The 16,865-nt window shown below is 47.5% G+C and overlaps 1 protein-coding gene across 1 annotated transcript in view; it reads right to left on the bottom strand.

Annotated features, from left to right (window-relative positions):
• Positions 1-383: 383 nt before the first annotated feature.
• Positions 384-16,865, bottom strand: part of LOC130485693 (glutamate carboxypeptidase 2-like) — a 29,654-nt gene continuing 13,172 nt past the window's right edge. The window contains exons 8-18 of the mRNA XM_056858932.1: positions 16,617-16,702; positions 15,514-15,633; positions 13,022-13,104; positions 11,290-11,353; positions 10,218-10,285; positions 7,038-7,120; positions 5,730-5,820; positions 3,883-4,147; positions 2,880-2,961; positions 2,003-2,095; positions 384-573 (exon numbers count right to left, since the gene is read on the bottom strand). Coding sequence (XP_056714910.1) covers positions 384-573; positions 2,003-2,095; positions 2,880-2,961; positions 3,883-4,147; positions 5,730-5,820; positions 7,038-7,120; positions 10,218-10,285; positions 11,290-11,353; positions 13,022-13,104; positions 15,514-15,633; positions 16,617-16,702 — 1,225 coding nt within the window. The remainder of the gene's footprint in view (positions 574-2,002; positions 2,096-2,879; positions 2,962-3,882; positions 4,148-5,729; positions 5,821-7,037; positions 7,121-10,217; positions 10,286-11,289; positions 11,354-13,021; positions 13,105-15,513; positions 15,634-16,616; positions 16,703-16,865) is intronic.

Raw genomic sequence — 16,865 nt, 5'->3', positions numbered from 1 at the left:
AAAACATTCCCAAGTCCCTCCGCCTTTCCTCGTAGGGCTTGGTCTCCAGGCCCCTGACCATCCTCATCGCCCTCCTCTCCTCTGCACCCGCTCGGGAGATTTCCAGGCCCCACCTGGAGGCTGGCAACCCTACCCCGGGGTTATCATCCGAACCAATGCCTTGATTGCAGAGGGAAGGAATTCCACTGAGACAGACAGTGACGGAGAAGAATGCCGGCCCTCCATCTCCTCAAGGGCTCTGGGGATCGTTCGCAAGACTCTGTGGATTAATCTTCATTCCCTTGAAGGCAGAAGGGGTACGAGGATCGTTTCTAGGCTGACCAGGCTCCAAACTGAACAAAGTTTCGTACAGTAAAGCCGCCTTCTTCTCGCCTCTGGTATTTTCATGCTGATTCCCTCAGAGTCCCAGCGGCCGCTTGCACCGTGTAGGCTGCAATGGAGATCTGCCTCTTTACTTCCTCCCACGCCTTGCCTGGGTTTGCCCGGTTGCCGATATCGAACAAGGCGTCGTAGATTCCCGGGAAAGACACTCCAGCGTACTTGTTGTGGCGGCTGGGAGCGAAGATGACGTGTCTGAGGCGGGGGGGGGGGGGAAGAGATAACAGCAACAAATAGCCATCAGAGAAACAAACTTTATATTTGACAACGGTCTTTTAAGCATGGGAAGCTCTCTTGATCCACGCTTTTCTGTTCCGAATCCTCAAAATGCTTTGCATGTCGTTGTTTGCCCTGGAGAAAATCCTGGGCTTTCCGGAGTCCCGTAGGATCACCAGCAAAAATTCGGAAGCATCTGAGTTCCCGCCCCTTGAAAACGCAGCTTTGTAAGTGGCTGAAGTGCTTACTGTGAGAAAAAATCACACACACACACATACACACAGCTCCGCTCTCTTGCGCTTTGGCTTATGCATGGAAATGGGGATGATTTGACCCAGGCTAATCTCAGGGGAGAGTGAAGAATTGCGTTACAACAGGATCGGGAAGACCCGGACATTGCGTGGGCTGGGCATGAGGTCATCTCTAAGGGACGGAAAACTCATGCATAACCCCAACAAAAAACCAAGTCGGACCGGCAGAGAAAGTAAGTCAAAGTGCCCAGGCATAAAAGACCAACGTTAGCAAAGCTTCGAGCCCTTTTCGAGGATGACGGATCTTGTCTTTCCGTGGATTTCCTTCATTTTTAAAAAAACGTTTTAATTTTTAAAATTAGCCATAACATCAAAAACAATCAACACACATCATTACACATTTCGTACAATGTACACAGCAGTACATAAATCCTCTACTATCTACCTCTCTCTGGGCAGTTACAAACCAGTTTACTGATCTGTTAAGGTTTTTAATAAAACACTGTTTGCACAGCAGGAGAAAAATTATTAAGTTTAAAACAAATAGCCTTTGCTAAAAATGTGTCTTTTCTCACAAGTTCTATCAGATATAGTACGCTTCTAAATTATAATTTTATCTATTTTGCTTGACTAATATAAGAAAATCATTAGCATTATTTTATCTCATCATCTTTCCAGTTTTACCACTCTTTAAAAAAAAAACACCTGGATTTCATTCACGATTCCCTTTTGTAAGTGCTTTGCTCTCACCTGGAATGAAACTTGCTGCATCTCACCCTAAACCGTGATGCAACAGGAAGTACCAACCGCTTCTGCCTCCTTTCCCATCAACATGACTTCAGGCAGGGCTATCCCAATCCCCTTCCCTTCGCCTCCCCACAACAGACACCCTGTAGGTGGGGCTGAGAGAGCTCTAACAGAGCTGCAACTTGCCCAAGGTCACCCATCTGACTTCATGGGTAGGAGTGGGGAAACAAATCCAGTTCACCAGATTAGCCTCCACAGCTCACGTGGAGTGGGGAATCAAACCTGGTTCTTCAGATTCAACTCGACCACTCCTCTTAACCACTACACCACGCTGGCTCTCAAACCAGTGAAGAAAAAGCTACGGGCTTTAAAAGAAGGAAGTGGACAAAAGGTTTATCGTATCCCCTTACCTATAAAATGGCGTGCCAGGTAAACCCAGAGGATCGATAAATGCTCTTTCCAGAAACATCAGCTGGTCGTTCCGAGATCTCACTGCAAGTGGGCTGAAAATTAGACCAGAGGGACAAACTATAGTTGTTAATTTCCTGCACTGGGCAGGGGGTTGGACTAGATGACCCTGGTGGTCCCTTCCAACTCTATGATTCTATGATTCCATATTGCTGTACAAGCGTGTGCCAAACAAATCTAAATAGATAGAGAATTATATGCAAGTTGTATGCATGTAGGAGCCCCGTGGTGCAGAGTGGTAAGCTGAAGTACTGCATTCAAAAGCTCTGCTCATGACCTGAGTTCGATCCCGACGGAAGTTGGTTTCAGGTAGCCGGCTCAAGGTTGACTCAGCCTTCCATCCTTCCGAGGTCGGTAAAATGGATACCCAGCTTGCTGGGGGTAAAGTGTAGATGACTGGGAAAGGCAATGGCAAGCCACCCCATAAACATAGTCTACCCAGTAAACGTTGGGATGTGACATCACCCCATGGGTCAGGAATGACCTGGTGCTTGCACAGGGGACTACCTTTACCTTTACCTGTATGCATGTAGTCAATAGATTTCTTCTATTAACAGCAGAATCCTAAGCAGAGTTACTCTAGTCTAAGCCCACTGAAATGATTGAGCTTAGACTGGAGTAACTCTTCTTAGGACTGCACTGTAAAACACCTTCTCATACTTTCAACCAAGACTTGGCATGATTCTGCTGATGATGCCACTAATATAATTTTGTCATTCAGAACTACCTCTCTCCCCCACACACCCCGGTGACCCCTATTCCATGCCCAGAAGAAGGGTTACGCACAAGGGATGATTGGCTTGGAGGTATCAGACCTACTCTCTGGTATCCAGTTGCTGCAACCTTCTGTGAAAGTCGCCGGCAGCTTCTGAAAAATTCTTCACTGCGGAGAAAAGAGGATCTGCAAGAATGAAGAGGAAAGGGGCTTAGTGCTGAATTCTGTGCTTCTTGTTCCTACATCTGTGGCATCCGTATGGGTAGAGGATGCAATCTCGGGCAAATTGCCCAGATCCGTTTGCCAGAGGAGGGATTTCAAAGAAGCACGAATCCATCAAAGACAAGCGAGGAATCTGCAAGGGGTGACCGCTAGGCCAGATCCAGAAGAGGAGTGGGGAATCTAGGAATACATCTATGGAACTTGCAGGCAAACCACTTTGAACAGTGATAAACAAACCCTCTCTCCTCTTCACTTAAAAAGGCCTTCTGGCACATGAACATATGAAGCTGCCTTCTAGCTGGTATTGCCTACTGTAACTGGCAGCCATTCTCCAAGGTCTCAAGTGGAGGTATTTCCTGTACCGAGATCCTTTAAATGAGGATTGAATCTGGCACTGACTGTGCCCAAGATACGTGATCTGCCACTGAGCGCCTTAGCGCCTTGCTGACCAGGGCTATCTCGTTGGTGGTGATGTAAAGTACTGTCAAGTCACAGTCAACTTAAGGAAACCCCGTAAGATTTCCAAGGCAAGCGACATTCAGAGGAGGTTTGCTATTGCCTGCCTCTGCATAGCAACCCTGGACTTCCTTGGTGGTCTCCCATCCAAGTACCAACCACGGCCGACCCTGCTTAGCTTCTGAGGTCTTATGGGATTGGGCAAGCTGGGGCCATTTCTCATTTAGTCCTGGCAAAAAGTCAGCATTGTAGGGTTGACCTGGGAGGGTCCATTCTTCCTGGACCCATCAGGATCTGTGTTTCAGGAACAGAAATGTGTTAAGGAGAGTCACAGAGGGCCTTTGGCTTTTCCAAGCAACTCTGTATGGCTCTTTAGGAAATCCCACTTCATTCTTGGATTCTGAGTGGTGCACACTCAACGATACATACCCAACGATACACGGTACGCTGCCAGTTCTGTCAAATATTTCTGAGTCATGTTGTAAATGACATCGGCGTAGCTCTGTAACGCCCCTGCGTAATCCCGGCAGTCGAAAGGAAGGACAAGGGAGTCTGCCAGCTCAAAGACCAGCCCGCCCCGGACCTGGGCCACAGCCCGATGGTTCTTAAAAGTGGGGTCATAAAACCGCTTCACAATCTCATAGGTCTCGTAGACACTGTGATAAACTGGGTAGCTGCTGAATTTGTCCACTTTCTGAAAAAAGAAACACGGCAACGTGTAAATGCATGCTTTTTCCTGGGAGCACCTCTAGGGTTAAAAAAGGTAAAGGTTCCCTGTGCAAGAACTGAGTCATTCCTGACCCATAGGGTGACGTCACATCCCGACGTTTCCTAGGTAGACTTTGTTTATGGGGTGGTTTGCCAGTGCCTTCCCCAATCATCTTCCCTTGACCCCCAGCAAGCTGGGTCCTCATTTTACCGACCTCGGAAGGATGGAAGGCTGAGTCAACCTTGAGCCGGCTACCTGAAACTGACTCCCGTTGTGATTGAACTCAGGTCATGAGCAGAGTTTGGACTGCAGGACTGCAGTTTACCACTCTGCGCCACTAGGGTTACAGAGCTGTAAATTGAAGCCCGGGGGTACAATAGGTTGCATTTTTTTGTCCCACATATCCACTTTTCTTTTGGTTCCGCTTGTTTGGCAACAGTGCTAATTTTCTTTTAAGAAAATAGTTTTGGCAGGGTAGCCATGTTGGTCTGCAACAGAAGAGAAGAAGTTGGTTTTTATATGCCGACTTTCTCTACGTTCTTAAGGAGAATCAAACCGGCTTACAGTCTCCTTCCCTTCCTCTCCCCACAACAGGCACCGTGTGAGCTAGGTGGGGATGAGAGAGTTCAGAGAGAACTGTGACTGGCCCAAGGTCACCCAGTTGGCTTCATGTGTAGGAGATGGGAAACCAACCCAGTTCATCAGATTAGCCTCCGCCGCTCATGTGCAGGAGTGGGGAATCAAACGCGGTTCTCCAGATTAGAGTACACCGCTCCTAACCACTATACCACACTGGCTCTCAGTGTGCTTGATTTAAGTCCAGTAGCACCTTTAGAGAACAACAGATTTCTAGGATTGAGGCTTTTGAGAATATCTGACAAAGGGAACTTTGACTCTTGAAAGCTTATACCTCCCAAATCTTGTTGGTTTCTATGGCGCTACTGGACTCAAATCTAGTTCCGGTTTGCTTTTGTTTCCACTCATTTGACACCAGCATATGATTTTCAAGGATACACTGCCTCTGAACATGGAAGTTCCATCTAAGCCCCATGCCTTAGTATTATTAATTCCCCCCCCCCAAAAAAAAAAAATGTTAGGCCACCTTTCTGCCCAATGAGGGCCACCAAGTTGGCTAACAGTCAAAACAGAACTTTATAAAAACATATCATAAAAATAATTAAAGAAAAAAATCAAAAAGCACATAGTAAAAGCCCATGTGACGTCACCCCATGGGTCAGGAATGACCTGATGCTTGCACAGGGGACCTTTACCTTACCTTTTAAAAAGCCCATAAACCAATAATTAGGGTAGGGTAGCAAGAAAAAGAAGAGTTGGTTTTTATATGCCGACTTTCTCTACCACTTAAGGCAGACTCAAACCGGCTTCCCCTCTCCACAACAGACACCCTGTGGGCTGAAAGAGCTGTGTCTAGCCCGAGGTCACCCAGCTGGCTTCATGTGCAGGAGTGGGGACTCAAACCCGGTTCTCTAGATCATACTCCAATGCTCCAAACCACAGCTCTTAACCACTACACCCCGCTGGCTTAAATCTTTGTTTAAAGGCTTACCCAATTTTTAGTGTAACGAGCTCTGCCAGACGCGATGCCCAGCCTCTGGAAAAAGACTTCGAAATCATTGCCCGAGCCAAGTTTGTTGATCCTTTTGAGAAGAAAAAGAATTGGGAAGGGGGGCCGTGTAAATCTTTGATGTTGTTTCATTGCTTTAAATCAATACAGTACGGTTACTGCATGACTATTTCCACATGGAAAAACCCTTTCAAGTGTGTAGCCAGGATAGGGTTGCCAGCTCTGGGTTGGGAAATACCTGGATATTTTGGGGGTGGAGCCTGAGGGTGGGGTTTGGGAAGGGACTTCAGTGGGTGCAATGCCACAGAGTTCACCCTCCAAAGCAGCCATTTTCTCTGTTGCCTGGAGATCCGTTGTAATCCCAGATCTCCAGCCACCACCTGGAGCTTGGCAACCCTACCTACCCTCCACGTCCCACTGTGGTTCCCTTTGTTCAGATCCAAAGGCTGGTAAGCCCATTTTGGGTTAAACAAAATGAAAAGTCTGAGAAAAGAAGCACGCTGTTGTGCATAATGGCCTTCCATGTGTAGAAACCAGTGCCGGATTTACGTATAAGCTAAACAAGCTATAGCTTAGGGCCCCACTCTCTTGGGGGCCCCCAAAAAATTTAAAGGGAAAAAAAACCCTGGATGTACATTTCCAAAATATAAGATAAAAAACAAATAAAATAAAACCTACATACAGCAACAGTGTTTTGTGTTGTGTAGGCTCCTGTGATGTAAGTAATGGGCCCCGCCTGCTAGCCTGCTCCCTAAAATATCACTGGTTTGCTCATTTCTATATATTGGGTACCTACATTCTGCATGGACTGGTTGCATGGCAACATGTAGCATGCAGCTGCAGACCGCAGCGCAGCACAGTTGAATGTAGGTCAAGCTGTTGTACCTGTTATCTGGACATATAAAGGGCCCCATTACCTTCAATAGCTTAGGGCCTCATCAAACCTAAATCCGGCCCTGGTAGAAACCCTTGGCGATTATTGGTGGTCTGCGGCATAATCGCACACAGTCTGGAACACAAAGTAGGGGCAATCCTCCCACCCACCCTCCCTTCTCAAATGGCATCTTTGATGCAAGAACAGAGCCTTGGATATACGCTCTCTTTTCTTCACACATTGGGGTCCAGCAGAAGCCAGGAAGACTGAGCTGTCTTGGCTCGGCCCCGGCTCGTTTTGCAGAAGATGCTCAGCCGGGCCTTTGTGCCAGACCAGGAGGTATATGAAAGAACTCCCATCTCGGCAAGGAATCACGACTGCTGATGCTATTCATTTCCCCCCGCTTCAGCATTTACCAGGGGACATCCTTCCACGGGTTTTTCTTCAGCCAGCTTTCGTAGAGAGATCTGCCTTCGAACCCTTCATCAGGGCTTGGTATCTAAGTGAGACATGAATAGATTTGTGTGTGTGTGAAAGCTGAAGAGATTGGCAAGCCCCCCCCCCCCCAGTGCACTGTGCTACACTAGAAACGCATGAACACACACACCTGCTATATAGTAGGTCAGGCCATTGGTCCATCAGGGTCAGTATAGTCTACTCAGACTGGCACAGCCTCAGGTAGAGGTCTTTCACTTCACCCCCCTCAATCAAGTCACATCTGACTTATGGCGACCCCGTAGGGTTTTCAAGGCAAGAGATGTTCAGAGGTGGTTTGCCATTGCCTGCCTCCTTGTCATGGCCCAGTTATTCCTCTGTGGTCTCCCATCCAAATACTAGCCAGGGCCGACCCTGCTTAGCTTCTGAGATCTGACATGATCAGGCTAGCCTGGGGCTATCCAGCTCAGGGTTTTCACATCGTCTACTACTTGATTATTATTTTTAATTGGAGCTGCCACGGATTGAACCTGGGACCTTCTGCATGCCAAGCAGGTGCTCTACCACGGAGCCATTGGAGGCAAGAGGAAACATGGTGCAGGAGGGGCAGTGTTTGCTATTTGGATGGCACCTTGTAAAGAAAGGGAAAAGCAGAGGCAAGCTGGGGGGTTATCAAAGCAGAGTGCTCCAGTACCTCACTGGAATATCAGATGTGGTGTAGAATATTCTTATCATCCTCTTAGTTCCTTGAATGTACTTTTCTTGGCTGTTACAAACAGCAGTGTCCCCATCAGTTTGCCTCGGCTTGCAGGACTTGATCAGGTGCTAGACAGAAGTCCCCTTCCAAAATCTTCACCGAGTCACAGCCTTACAAGGACACATTTGGAAGGGGAGAGAAGAAGCCATCTCTCAGCTGATCTCCCATCTTACTTGGGATGTAGGAAGAAGCTGGGGACAGGGACAGAATAGAAGCCGACTCACAGCCGATCTCTCCCGGTCAGTAGAGATTCTGCTTCTGTTCTCCCCACCTCCCAAAGTTTGTTTGTGAGTTCCTCCCACACCCTTCAGCTTTTGGCTGTGTTCCTGCAAGAGGGAACACAATAGCAGAAGCAGATCAGGATCAGATGAGCATGCCTATTATATTAGGTGCTTTGGAACATAGGCAGGATAATGTTGCTGCAGTTGTCTCGTTTGTGAGCTTCCTAGAGGCACCCGGTTGGCCACTGTGTGAACAGACTGCTGGACTTGATGGACCTTGGTCTGATCCAGCATGGCTTTTCTTATGTTCTAAGCAGGTAGAGGGGATCAGTTCACATTATGATCCACCCGAACCTGGGCAGGCTTTTCTGCACGTCTCAGCAGTGCGGGAACACAATGGCAGGCTTGGGAGGGGAGCAGAACAGAAGCCAACCCTCAGCTGATTCCTCATCAGCTGAGAGTCAGCTTCTTTCCCTCAACACAACTTCCTGCTGCCTCAGCAAGGCAGGGATACGACAAGAAGTTTTCCATTCCTGATGAACAGTCCCACAATATCTCGGCTACCTGATCGCAACTGGCAGCCAGAACTGGTGGGTGTTCGAGCATCCTTTACAAAAAGTTTGGCTTGTACCATAGAATCATAGAGTTGGAAGGGACCACCAGGGTCATCTAGTCCAACCCCCACACAATGCTGGAAATGCACAACTACCTCTCCCCCACACCCCGCGACCCCTACTTCATGCCCAGAAGATGCCCAAGGTGCCCTCCCTCTCATCATCTGCTTAAGATCATAGAATCAGCATTGCTGACAGACGGCCATCTAACCTCTTCTTAAAAACCTCCCGGGAAGGAGAGCTCGCCACCTCCCGAGGAAGCCTGTTCCACTGAGGAACCGCTCTAACTGTTAGAAAATTCTTCCTAATGTCTAGAAGGAAACTCTTTTGATTTAATTTCAACCCATTGATTCTGGTCCGACCTTCTGGGGCAACAGAAAATAACTCAGCACCCTTTTCTATGTGACAGCCCTTCAAGTACTTGAAGATGGTTATCATATCACCTCTCAGTCTTCTCCTCTCCAGGCTAAACATACCCAGCTCCTTCCGCTACCATTGACTGCCCTTCCCTGCTTTGGGTCTCCTGTTGGTGGAACAAGCTTTCTCCTTGTTAAACGGTAATGACATTCTTAAAGGTGCAACTCAACCCAACTATCCCAGACAATTAAGTTGGCTGATAGCAGGAATGATTCAGTTTGCATCTGCCGTACACTATAATTAACCCACGCCATATTATCTCTGCTTCCCGGTACCCTGTTATTCACAACCTGACCTTAATTACTGTTTTCCAAGTCACTTTTTATTTCTAAGATGAAAAGTAGATTGGCAAGCAGAGATGCCATAACATTCCAGCACGACACACACACACACACACTTCAGTCCCTGGCTCAGGTAGCAGGGCTAGTAAAGACCCTTGTCTAGAGCCTCTTTGACGGGAAGGACTATGGCTCAACAGTAGAACATCTGCTGTGCATGCAGAAGGACACAAGTTCAATCCCTGGCAACTCCAGTTACAGGTTGAGTACCCCTGATCCGGACAGCTTGGGACCAGAAGTGGTCTGTATTTCAGATCTTTCTGTATTTTGGAATATTTGCACAAACATAATGAGATATCCTGGGGTAGCACTTTGAAGTCTATTTATAGTAGCGCTTTAAGGTGCTACTGGACTCTTACTCTTTTCTGCTGCTACAGACAAACACGGCTGGCTACCCATCATGAATAACCAGTTCAGTTCTTCAAAACACCAGTGTCTACAAATGGCACTACCCCTAATGGAATACTTATTAGACTAAAATAAGAGGAGCTGCCATTTCCCCATTCAAAACTTCCCCTTCCCCAAAGATAGGGTTGCCAACTCTGGATCGGGAAATTCCTGGAGATTTGGGGGTGGACTTTGGGGAGGAAGGCTGCTTCTGCATAATCCCATACAGCCCACCCTCCAAAGCAGCCATTTTCTCGAGAGAAACAGATCTCTGTAGTCTGGAGATCAGTTTCAATTCCGGGAGATCGCCAGGCCCCGGCTGGAGTTTTTCAACTCTACCCAAAGGGCAGGGGGAAAGTTAGAGTTCAGCTTCTTAGAAGTACAATATCTGAACCGATCTGTTTTTTTCTTCTGTGGGCACTCTTACCTCTTTAGTCAGATTGTACACCAGGCTGTACATCAGGGGGGTACAGTCAACCCGGAGGGTGTAGTTGCCTGAAAGAAAACCCTTGTGATTGATAAAGTGAAGGTGATTAAATGCAGACATCTTCAGGCCTGATCCTCACTGTACGTAGGGTTGCCAGGACCCTCTTTGCCACCGGCAGAAGGTTTCTGGGGCGGAGCCTGAGGAGGGCGAAGGGAAGGGAGGGGCTTCAATGCCATAGAGTCCAATTGCCAAAGCAGCCATTTTCTCCAGGGGAACCGATCTCTATTGGCTGGAGATCAGTTGTAATAGCAGGAGATCTCCAGCTATTACCTGGAGGTTGGCAACCCTAACTGTACAAAGTCCTTGCAGCTGCCGCTAGGACTTTATATCATACTTTAGTTGGGAGTTCTGTGGCCCCCTCATGCACATGGGGGTTCATATTCCAATTCTGACCACTGTGATGCATGTGGCTTCCCCCCCACCCCCATCGCTGGTGCCATTTTTGTGGGCTGGCAAGACCCCCAGGGAGCTGATATTGTTCTTTTTGTAAACATGTGCCAGCTGGCATTGTACACAAGTTCCCCAGTGGAGGAAGCTGTTTTTCTCCCTGTCAGGGAAAAAAATATGGAAGTCCTGTCACTTGCCCCCTGTGGATGGGTTCCGGAGAGGTGGGATTCTAGAGGGGAAATGACATGGAGGGGATGGGTTAAACAAACTTTAGTTGTAGAGTCAAAGAAGAGTTAGTTTTTACATGCCAACTTTCTCTACCTTTTTAAGGAGAATCAAACCGGTTTACAACAATCTCCTTCCCTTCCTCTCCCCACAACAGACATCTTGTTAGGAAGGTGGGGCTGAGAGAGTTCTGAGAGAACTGTGACTAGCCCAAGGTCATCCAGCAGGCTGCATGTGGAGGAGTGGGGAAACCAACCCGGTTCTCCAGATTAGAGTCCACCACTCTTAATCACTACAACATACTGGCTTGGTTAGCTTTTATTGACAAAGCAAACTGTAATGACAATAACTCGTATCTTGAGCTGCTTCTGCCTTGCTAAAAAAATCGAGTGTGTTTTACCTTCTACGGAGGAGTCGGCATTGATGTAGGCCACCGCGCGCTCCTGCAACAGTTTGACATTTTCCTGAAACAGGAGAAAAGAGAAACACGGGAGATGTTATCTGGTGGGGATAAGTGTTTTGAATTCAAAACACATATACCTGAGCTTCAAAAGCTGAGAAAATGCCAAGAGCTAATTAAGCACATGTTACAGAGTCCTTGAGGGCTTTTGATCAGACATGTTCTGGAGGTTCCGTGCCTCCAAGCTTGCCAACTCCAGCTTGGGGGAACTCCTGGAGATCTGGGGGAAGGGTAGGTTGCCAACCTGAGTTGAAAAATTCCTAGAGATTTGGGGGTGAAGCCTGGGAAAGGAAGGTTTGGGGAAGGGAGGGACTTCAGCAGGGGAAGAAGAAGAAGAAGAAGAAGAAGAAGAAGAAGAAGAAGAAGAAGAAGAAGAAGAAGAAGAAGAAGAGGAGGAGGAGGAGGAGGAGGAGGAGGAGGAGGAAGAGGAAGAGGAAGAGGAAGAGGAAGAATTGTATGCCAACTTTTTTTATATGCCAACATTCTCTACCCCTTAAGGGAGACTCAACCCAGCTTACAATTACCTTCCCTCCCCACAACAAACACCCTATGAGGTAGGTGGGGCTGAGAGAGCTCTAACAGAGCTGTAACTTGCCCAAGGTCACCCAGCTGGTTTTGTGTGTAGGAGTGGGGAAACAAATCCAGTTCACCAGATTAGCCTCCGCTACTCATGTGGAGGAGTGGGGAATCCAACCCGGTTCTCCAGATCAGACTCAACTGCTCCAAACCACCGCTTTTAACCACTTCACCACGCTGGCTCCCAGCTATAGAGTCCACCTTCTGAAGCTGCCATTTTCTCCAGGGAAACTGACCTCTGCCATCTGGAGATCAGTGGGAGAGCTCCAGCCCCCCCCCCCCCGGAGGCTGGCAACCCTTCATGCTTCTCGGGCACACACATGCCAACTTGGATCAGGGCCATGGAGCACAGGGTGAGGTGGCAGAATGTTCTGCTGACCTGGAACGGCCACTAATAGCCTCGCAGAGGAAACTGTTGTGTAGCCATCAGTACATTTAAAAGTGTCTCCTACAGGGCAAACAGCTGTTCCCCTGAACCATTCCGGGTAAAATAAATGGCATAGGGAGGAAAGGGTTAAGCCTCTCTCACTGAACACCATGTTTCCGATCCAAATCTGGCTGCGTGTTCCTGGAAATTATGGGACTTCTGGAGCACGTCTGATCAAAAGTCCTTGCCGTGGCCACAAGGATTTAGTAACCTGTGAATCGGCCTAGGCATACACTGTGTCATAAGAACATAAGAAAGGCCATGTTGGAGCAGACCAAGGTCCATCAAGTCCAGCAGTCAGTTCACACAATGGCCAACCAGGTGCCTCCAGGAAGCCCCCAAACAAGACAACTGCAGCAGCATTGTCCTGCCTGTGCTCCACAGCTCCCAATATAATAGGCATGCTCCTCTGATCCTGGAGAGAATAGGCATGCATCATGACTAGTATCCATTTTGACTAGTAGCCATGGATAGCCCTCTCCTCCATGAACATGTCCACTCCCCTCTTCAAGCTTTCCAAGGTGGTAGCCATCACCACATCCTGTAGCAGGGAGTTCCACAATTTAACTATTGTGATTAGAAGGGTGTCCTTCAGCGAAGAGAGTAGAAAAAGCTGTTTTTACACATCTGGCTGTGGAAGACCTCTTATGTCACTTCCTCCTGAATTACCTCAGCCCACTCTGTAGATCCCAGCAAGCCGAATTCCTCAGCATCCCAGCTGGCAAAGATGATTGTTCTTCTGGGTCTCCATCCTAAAACAGCAATATTATAATATGACATATTATATCCCGAAACAACAAACACTGTGTTACTCACTGGAGACAGAAGTTAGCGATAGATATAATATTAAGGCCCGGCCTTTTCTGAGTGTGGTCACAACCAAAAATCCTTTCATAACGGGGTTTTGTATGGCGTAGACCCAGGGTTTTATGAGAAGAAAAGTGGGTAGGTAAAGGCTGGGTAGGACATTTTGGAGGATTTTCATTCATAGGGTTGCCATGAGTCGGAAACGACTTGACGGCACTTAACACACACACACAAAGGTTGCTTAACTCTCTTTCTCTGGTTTTATTTCGATGAAAATTACCCTCCCCAAAGCAGGGTTATCAACTTTAGGTTGGGAAATTCCTGGAGATTTAGGGGGTGGGACCTGGGGTGGGTGGCGTTGGGGAGATGAGGGACTTCAGTGGGGTATAATGCCATACAGCTCACGTTCCAAAGCAGCTATTTTCTCCAGGGGAACTCATCTCTGTAGTCTGATCGAGTGTAATTCTGGGACATCTCCAGGCACAGTAAAGTTAAAAACACAAGGTCTCTAACATAGGCAAGACTTTCACATTCAATATACACATACAAACGAGATGTGCAATCTTACATTGACCAAATGTAACATATGTAAGATTGCACATCGCATGTGTATAAGTTTGTATGTGTATACTGAATGTGAAAGTCTTGCCTATGTTAGAGCCCTTGTGTTTTTAACTTTACTGCGCACCTCATTAAAATTTATATATTTGTAATTTTAGCACTTTTCAGTTCAAACCTCCTCAGTTTGGAATCAGCATTTTGGTTGAGTTCCATTTGGTTCCCCCCCACACTTTTCCCCCCCAAATCTCCAGGCACCACCTGGAGGCTGGTGACCTTACTGAGATGCTTTTTCACCCAGGAGGAGAAAAACTGAGGACTCCAGGCAGAGGCAGGATTACTGCTGGAAGTACAACTGATCTCCAGAGTACAGAGATCAGTTCCCTTGGGAAAAAACAGATGCTTTGGAGGGTGGACTCCGCAGCATCACATCCCTGCTGCACTCCCTCCTCTCCCCACACTCTACCCTTCCCAGGGTCTGCCCCCGAACCTCCAGGAATTTCCCAACTTGGAGTTGGGTGCCCTACCTTGGAACTCCTACCTTTTTTTGCTTTATGAAATTTTGCACTGATCATGTAAACGAATATTAATCTAAATCAGCTTGCAGTCGTATGAAATTCCAGGGCATCGGACCAAAAACGCAGAGAATTGCTTTTTGTTGTTTTTTTTGGACAGGGATGACAAATACTCTCTGAGAAAGAACCCTCCTCACTTTTTCGCACAACAGTTCTCGGTGTCCTTCCGGGGAAGCCATACCAGTTCAACCAGTTTCAATTATTTGCCATGAAGATTGGTCATCCAAGCAACTAGAATGGGTTTTTTTTTTTAACTGTTTACACTGAAGCGGTTTAGTGGCCGTTTTGAAACAATCCCATCTGTACGCACCAACTAAATAAACTACAGTTCAGGGCCTCAGATTTTGAAAGGCCTCTAAATAAAAATAAACAGCCCCCAAACGAAAAACTACCAAATTATAGTTTTTGGGGGATGCTGCTACTGGCCTCTTGAGCTTGAAGTAGCACAGGGTCTTAGCATGTGAACTTGGGCAGATGATGAGAGGGAGGGCATGAAGGGGTGACTCAGTGCTTGGCCTTTCTTACATGCCCAGGGTAATGCCCATCGCCACTTTGGGGGTCAGGAAGGAAGTTTCCCCCAGGCCAGACTGGCCAGGGATCCTGGAGGGCTTTTCCCCTTCTTCTGGGCATGAAGTAAGGGGGTCACTGAGGTGTGTGTGTGTGTGGGAGATAGCTGTGACTTTCCTGCGTTGCACATGGAGTTGGACTAGATGACCCTGGAGGGAGAGAGGGGGGGAGAGGGGGGGAGAGGGGGGGAGAGAGAGGGGGGGGAGAAAGAGAGAGGGAGAGAGGGAGAGAGAGAGAGAGAGAGAAAGAAAGAAAGAAAGAAAGAAAGAAAGAAAGAAAGAAAGAAAGAAAGAAAGAAAGAAAGAAAGAAAGAAAGAAAGAAAGAAAGTCCAGTCACCCAGTTAGTATCATAGCTTACTGGGGATAATCCCAGATCTCCAGCCACCACCTGCAGGTTGGCAACCCTACCCAGAAATGATACAGAGTAGCTCTAGGATTCTCCACAAACTTTGTGGTTTTCCCTGGAAGGGATGCAGAGGTGCACGCAACGTTGCAGCCCCTCCCCATGTCCCCGCTCCCAAACTTTCCAGCAGTTGCCAGGCACAGCCAGGCAGTTCTACTGAGGATCTGACCGTGACTCACCTCAAATCCAGTACATTGACACTGTGACCAATATACCCCACCAATATACCCCATGGGTTTTTGACAGCTTACCATTCTGCTTTAGCTTTCCGAAGCTTCTGACAATCTCGTGAACGACAGCAGCCCCGCTCTGAGGATCGATTCCTCCAAACACCCAAGAGTCACGGTGGCCTCCTAGAATAACGTACCTGTCTGGAGATATGTATATAGAAGTGTATTCTAAGATGGGGTCATTCATTCATTCATTCAGACCTCTTATTATTTTAAAACCAGTTAAAAATCTGTCAGACCAAGATTGCCAGGCTGTGCCTGAAACCAGCAGGAGGGCCACGGGCAGGGACATGAGGGGCTGCAATGTCTTCTGTGCAACTACGTCACTTCTGGGGAAATCCTGGAAGTAATGTAGGGAAGCTCTAGGAATTGCTGGAAACTTTATGGTTTACCATAGAGTTTTTGGTGATTTCTAGAGGTACCCTATTTTACTTCCAGGTTTTCTCCAGATGTGACATAGTGGCGCAGATGATACCAAAGTTAAGGCAACTAGGATCACCATAACACAGACAGGGAAAAAGAGAAGTCAATTGCTGAGAGAAGGGTCACAGAAAATTAGGGTTGCCAACTCCAGCTTCACAAATTCCTGGTTATTTAAGGGTGATGCCTGGGGAGCAGTGTTGCCCGCTCCAGGTTGGGAAATACCTTTAGATTTTAGGGGTGGAGCCTGAGGAGGGAGTGGTTTGGAGAGGGGAGGGACTTCAATGTCATAAAGTCCAATTGCCAAAGCAGCCATTTTCTCAAGGTGAACTGATCTCTGCTGCCTGGATATCAGTTGTAATAGCAGGAGTTCTCCAGCCACCACCTGGAGGTTGGCAACCCTTCTAGAGAGGGCGTTTACCAGGAGTGTTATTCCATAGAGCCCACCCTCTGAAGCTGCCGTTTCCTCCAGGAAAACTGATCTCTGTAGTTGGGTGCCCAGTTGTATATTCAGGAGATCTCCAGGAGGTCAGAAGCCCTGCTTAAAATCCCACTAATTAAATATCCAAACTATTCAGCACTGAACATGCCGTGCCTGGAGGGGGGGAAAGCCATCAGACAACAGAGATGCTTTTGCAACAACAGCACTTCAAAAAGGTGCATCGGCTGCCTCGTGAGCAACTGGGACCGAAAATGGGCTTTACCTGGTTCTACAGCTCCTCGGAGAGTACCAATCACATTGTATATTCTTGTCACTTTGTTGAAGCTGTGAATGTGCATTTTGACCTTCCTAATGCCATAAAACAAGACATGAAAATAGATGAAGATGAAGAAACCAAGGCCGTTTTCCAAAGTTGAACACATTCAGGTTGGAAAAGATCAGGACTGAATTTCTTCACTTTGCTGATATGAATGAGGATAACTAGGTCTGGCTGACTTCAAACATTTCGGAC

The sequence above is a fragment of the Euleptes europaea genome, chromosome 12 (genome assembly GCF_029931775.1).
Source record: "Euleptes europaea isolate rEulEur1 chromosome 12, rEulEur1.hap1, whole genome shotgun sequence".
Taxonomy (NCBI): domain Eukaryota; kingdom Metazoa; phylum Chordata; class Lepidosauria; order Squamata; family Sphaerodactylidae; genus Euleptes; species Euleptes europaea.
This window is presented reverse-complemented; position numbering and strand designations above follow the sequence as displayed.